A 6,000-nucleotide genomic window follows, 5' to 3' on the forward strand; every position below is an offset into this window, starting at 1 on the left:
ATCAAGTCGAAGATGCACGCAGTTGGGGATTCCATCAACTACAAGCACAGTGATGATGGCACACCTGACTTTGGCAACGACGGATACACGTACCTTTTGCAATATCAATTTAATGAACTGGATGAATCGCAGATGCTTGATAATTTCTTCTTTAAGTCCAATGAAGACCGTGAATCATTTGAACAAGCAAACGTTGAATGCGGTGTGGAATACTTCCTTGCAGCTCAATCCTACGATGAGCGATTGTATCAATTGTGCATGATGATTCGAGGCGATTTGTTCTCCAACAACCAAAACGTGTGGAATCTCGCTGGATTCTTTGCTTGTCAAGTTCATTCGGATTGGCATTTAGTGCGCAAGACCTATCTCTGTGTGCTCAAACAAAAAAGTAGAGCGTTTCAACAAGGAGTATGCTACCAAAGAATTTGATGGTTGGTTTGATTCCAAGTATAATCCATCACTGAACGAAGGCAAACTGAAAGGGATTGCTGCTGGTTGTGATTCTGCTGCATACAAGCAATAGAAGGATGACTATGAAGTCAAGGAGCCATGGAAAACAGCTACTTCGAAGACGTTTGAGCTTTCTACACTTGATCAAGATTTCGAATTGACATTCAAGTCTGAGCGGAAGTTGGCAACACTAACTCAGCTGGTGGAGTTAACTGGTCGAACAATTAATGACATGCGTTCAGCCATGGTTGATACGTCATTTGAGAACGATGAGCTTGAATATTGGGCGGAGAAGTATCTAGTGATCGAGAACAAGCCCAATCGTGACTTTGATTTAAATCAATGTGGTAGCTCAGTGCTTCTATAGTAGTACTACGCATGAGAAAAGTGCTGCCACTGATGTCGCTGCAAGAATGCTGCGGTGGCCATCCATTTTAAGAAAGCAACTCGGAGAGGATGACTGGAGGAGGTCTGCTGTCGCACTTTTGAATTGCGAATTGAATTGCTCTTCTTGTGTATTAAACACAATTTTCTAATAGTGACTAGACATTAGTTTTTATAAGTGAATAGGGCTACAAAAACCATTATTAGCTGCAAACTTAAGTGTACTGGTTTTTTGTTCAATAACTGTCTGGAAATATGTACTGGATCGGTAGCTATATCCCAGCGTTATTTGTATAGACTGGAAGAAAACAGTACAAAGTGGAACTTCCTCGTGCTCCAGCACGTAGTACGGCTCTGTCTTCGTCCGACACCTCATTCTGCAATCTGCTCGCACTCTCTCATTTCGACTCAAGTGCCCTAGCTGTTGACCCAAACGACAAAAAAATGCGCCTCACATGCATCCTTGCAGTGCTAGTCGCGGTCACTTTCCACGCCACTGGTAATGCCAATTCTGCGGTTGCGGGCAAAGCTTCGAGTGAATATGGTGTTGACATGATCACCACGACCGCAATCTTCGTCGAGAATTCACGACGAAAGCATCTCTTCATACTCGGTGCTGATGCCACCTCACAAGAAGCCTTTCACCGTGTGGTCGTGCTTCATCCACGTGGCTTCCCCCTTCTTCCGCGCCAAGTAGAGCGTCAATCTGGCTGGATCAACTTTGAAGCGATCATCGACGTCTTTCTTCTCGTTCACATGGCCTTCTGCAGCGCGCTCACTTTCGCGTTGCTCGCTATCTTCACGGGAAACACAGTCCCTTCGCCGTATACCGCGCACTCCAACTCGACATCTGCCATCTTCGTGCGGAAAGTTCTCGACTGAGCAGCAGCACTCATTCAGAGTGCTGCTGCTCAGTTTTAGCCAATCACATCACTTTAAAATAATTATTTTATTTCTGACAAAAATACTCCTCAATATATAGAAACTAAATAATAGTGAGTTTATCTTGAGCGATAAAAAATAAATATATAGAAATAACAATGTGCAAGTACATCTTCCCAGAAGACCACGCAAAGGCGAGCCAACAGTGCGGCTCAAAAGGCGATTGGTGCCGACACCACGCGAAGTATCAGCCAGTAGTTGCTGAATCAGTGATTGCTAAACTAGTAGTTGCTGAACCAGTGATTGCTGAACTAGTAGCTGCTGAACATGTAGTTGTTGTGCCTGCAGTTGCTGAACCAACGATGACCAAGTCTATTGAAGAAATTTATGGTGAGCATTGCATTCAGCACATCAAATCTGGTTGAATAAATACGATGAAACCCAGGTTGGGAGATTTCGCGCGTGTTGTCACCAAGGTATTTGGATTCAAGTCGAAGATGCACGCAGTTTGGGATTTCCATCAACTACAAGCCACAGTGATGATGGCACACTTGACTTGGGCAAACGACGAATACCAGTACCTTTGGCAATATCATTTTAATGAAGCTGAATGATTCGCCAGTGCCTGATAATTTTTTCTTAGATCACAAGAAGGCCGCGGAATATCTTTGTAACACAGCACACGTTGAATAGCGGTGGTGAGAATTTCTTCCTTGCAACTCAATCCTACGATGAGCGATTGTATCAATTGTGCATGATGATTCGAGGCGATTTGATCTCCAACAACCAAAACGTGTGGAATCTCGCTGGATTCTTTGCTTGTCAAGTTCATTCGGATTGGCATTTAGTGCGCAAGACCTATCTCTGTGTGCTCAAACAAAAAAGTAGAGCGTTTCAACAAGGAGTATGCTACCAAAGAATTTGATGGTTGGTTTGATTCCAAGTATAATCCATCACTGAACGAAGGCAAACTGAAGGGATTGCTGCTGGTTGTGATTCTGCTGCATACAAGCAATAGAAGGATGACTATGAAGTCAAGGAGCCATGGAAAACAGCTACTTCGAAGACGTTTGAGCTTTCTACACTTGATCAAGATTTCGAATTGACATTCAAGTCTGAGCGGAAGTTGGGCAACACGAACTCAGCTGGTGGAGTTAAACTGGTCGAACAATTTAATGACATGCGGTCCAGCCCATGGTGGATACGTCATTTGAGGACCGATGAGCTTGAATATTGGGCGGAGAAGTATCTAGTGATCGAGAACAAGCCCAATCGTGACTTTGATTTAAATCAATGTGGTAGCTCAGTGCTACTATAGTAGTACTACGCATGGGAAAAGTGCTGCCACTGATGTCGCTGCAAGAATGCTGCGGTGGCCATTCATTTTAAGAAAGCAACTCGGAGAGGATGACTGGAGGAGGTCTGCTGTCGCACTTTTGAATTGCGAATTGAATTGCTCTTCTTGTGTATTAAACACAATTTTCTAATAGTGACTAGACATTAGTTTTTATAAGTGAATAGGGCTACAAAAACCATTATTAGCTGCGAACTTAAGTGTACTGGTTTTTTGTTCAATAACTGTCTGGAAATATGTACTGGATCGGTAGCTATATCCCAGAGTTATTTGTACAGACTGGAAGAAAACAGTACAAAGTGGAACTTCCTCGTGCTCCAGCACGTAGTACGGCTATGTCTTCGTCCGACACCTCATTCTGCAATCTGCTCGCACTCTCTCATTTCGACTCAAGTGCCCGAGCTGTTGACCCAAACGACAGAAAAATGCGCCTCACATGCATCCTTGCAGTGCTAGTCGCGGTCACTTTCCACGCCACTGGTAATGCCAATTCTGCGGTTGCGGGCAAGGCTTCGAATGAATATGGTGTTGACATGATCACCACGACCGACGTGCAGGACCCGCGTTTACTGCGTCGTGTCGGAAACGACGAAGGCGGGATCGTGGAAGAGAGAGCCAAAGGCTTCAAAGAAAAATTGAAAGCTGTAGTGGAAAAAATCACGCCCAAGAAAAGCTTGGAAAAACTAAAGGAGACTGTCATATCAACACCCGATTGGGCGAAGATTGTAAAGCACAAGACCGATGAGGCAATGAGACTGGGTTATAAATAAATAAAAAAAATCGCAAAATAAGCTCGTGGTGGGACACAGACTGGTTGGTATGTTTTGTGCCAGGTAACGAAGTACGAAGGAAAAGCGTGTCAAGGTTCGACCTGCAGTGTGATGTGATTCGCTTATCCAGTTAACAACGCAAACATTGATGCGACCTTGCTTGCTTTACTTTTCTTGCTTCAGTTTTATCGTAGGATTGGGGGGCCACTGCATTGTGTGTTATATGACGGATAGTTCAAGAAGTTGCGCGGTGCACGAAACAGCTCTGAAATGTTATTGTGGTTTAATTTAATCAACCACTGTCTGATATGGAAGTAGTATATATTGTTAACTGTTAGTGGTCACTTCAAACATGTTAGTTTTCAAAAGTGAATCATTAGCGCTATCTAGCTCGCCCGTAGTTATTGTCCTTCTTCATTTAAGTTTCTGTGTAAACCCTGTTTAAACTTCATGAGGTGTGCGGCTTGTCGTTAAAAAGAATGTGTCCATAGACGAAAACAAGCAAGGACCGGATATTCTATTGCCTCCACGCACATGCTGAAAATAAAAGCGAAATACAGTATAAAGAAGAAGAAATACTACCTCCGCTCGGGAGATAAATCATCTTACCAAACTATTTTGCAGCGCTCCGCCTCCTATTTTTCATGTTCTTGAAGGCTGCTGATCCTTCTGCTAAACAGGTGCATGCCCAGTGGGTACTGTGCCACCAACTTAGCTGTGACAAGCAAGACTGCATTCAAGGATCTTCGACCTTTAAAACAATAATTGTGACGGGCTCACACAGCACCTAGCGCTAGAGGAAATTATGCGCTAAAGGAAATTAGCTTCTGAGAGTATACAAACTATCCGTGAACGGCAGCTCACAGGTCCCCTGAGCGAAGTGGCCAATTTAAGGTAAGTTATAATCGAGATACCGGTATATTTAAAGGTAGACTAAGCTTGAGTTTAATTTACAAACTATAAGTCACCTATAGAAAAGCAATGTCATCAGCCAATGGTTGACCTCGGACGACCCTGTTACCATGTACCAGATATCCCGAAGTATGACGTGTCACCCTTCATGTAACTAGGGGTGGAGCTACGTACCCTGCTACATCTTTTTCCACTTACGTTCGATTTACGGAATAAAGAATTGTACGTCACAAACTTTCATTCTCAAAGTCGAAATACATCGGCTTGGTTGCGCGAGCGCTCACTTCACAGTTAGAGCCTCGAGCAGCGGTTGAGCGCCCTTCTTCTTGGTCTCCACATCGACCGTTATCATACCCCGTGACACTGCAAAAAGCGGTGCGAAGACATGCTCCAAGGCTCCTGCAGGAAATACGCAAGCCAAGAGCGCTAAGCCTCACGGCAAGGACTCTGCACACCAGAAGGCTACTAAGGTGGCCTCGAAAGCGATCGGCTCAGCGCGGCTGTGAGCAAGCATGCGAGCAAGCGCCGCATCCCGTCACCTTCGGTCTCCCCAGACAACCGTCCAAATCCTCGGTTCGACGAACGTGAGTTCAGCTCGGGCAGTGAGGACGAGGCCAAGAGCGGGAGCACTCACCATGCTCCTGTGGACTCCGTGGGATGGCACACCCCAGTGCCTAGCGAGAGCAATGACGACAGCGTGCAGTCGCTACCTAGTGATCACGGTGATCACAGTACCACTACGTCTTTGGGCTCTGAGCGTCCTGCCATCAAGGCTAAGGACACTCCCATAGCTGGCGACGACGAAGAGGAGAAACCTCACAAACATCTCTCGCTTGCCGAGGGTCTTGCGCGTGCTAAGGCCACTCAGGCCGAGGGCGCCAAACCCTCTGAGAGGCGTATAACTTCGAAGTCTTCACTCCATGAGGAGAAGGAGACAGGGTACTCCTATCGGAACATCTTTGGTTCCTCGGATGAAGAGAACGAAATGGAGGAGGATGAGGAAGAGGGTGCGTTTCCGGATCCCCGGAAGATCACTGTGGTGTAGTAGAACACACAAATACCGTCAGATATGGGATTCCTTTACACAAACCACAACAAATCGCCGAGTTAGGTCGGCGGTTGTATGGCCTGCGCAGAGGGTGGGTCCCCTCGCGGCTCGACCCTTCCCGGGACAGACGAGTGGCTTCGCTTCCACTCGGTTCCGACTAACCAAGTCAGAAGCACTTCCGAGTCTGCCAGAAGTTTGGT

General features: G+C 45.8%; 1 protein-coding gene across 1 annotated transcript; it reads left to right on the forward strand.

Moving 5' to 3' along the window:
* Positions 1–3,495: 3,495 nt before the first annotated feature.
* Positions 3,496–3,840, forward strand: PITG_13956 (avr2 family secreted RxLR effector peptide protein, putative; the record flags this gene model as incomplete). Its single annotated transcript, XM_002899571.1, has 1 exon — positions 3,496–3,840. The coding sequence occupies one exon, from the start codon at positions 3,496–3,498 to the stop codon at positions 3,838–3,840; it is 345 nt and encodes a 114-aa protein (XP_002899617.1).
* Positions 3,841–6,000: the final 2,160 nt, after the last annotated feature.

Source organism: Phytophthora infestans, genomic scaffold (assembly GCF_000142945.1).
Source record: "Phytophthora infestans T30-4 supercont1.30 genomic scaffold, whole genome shotgun sequence".
NCBI classification, from domain to species: domain Eukaryota; phylum Oomycota; class Peronosporomycetes; order Peronosporales; family Peronosporaceae; genus Phytophthora; species Phytophthora infestans.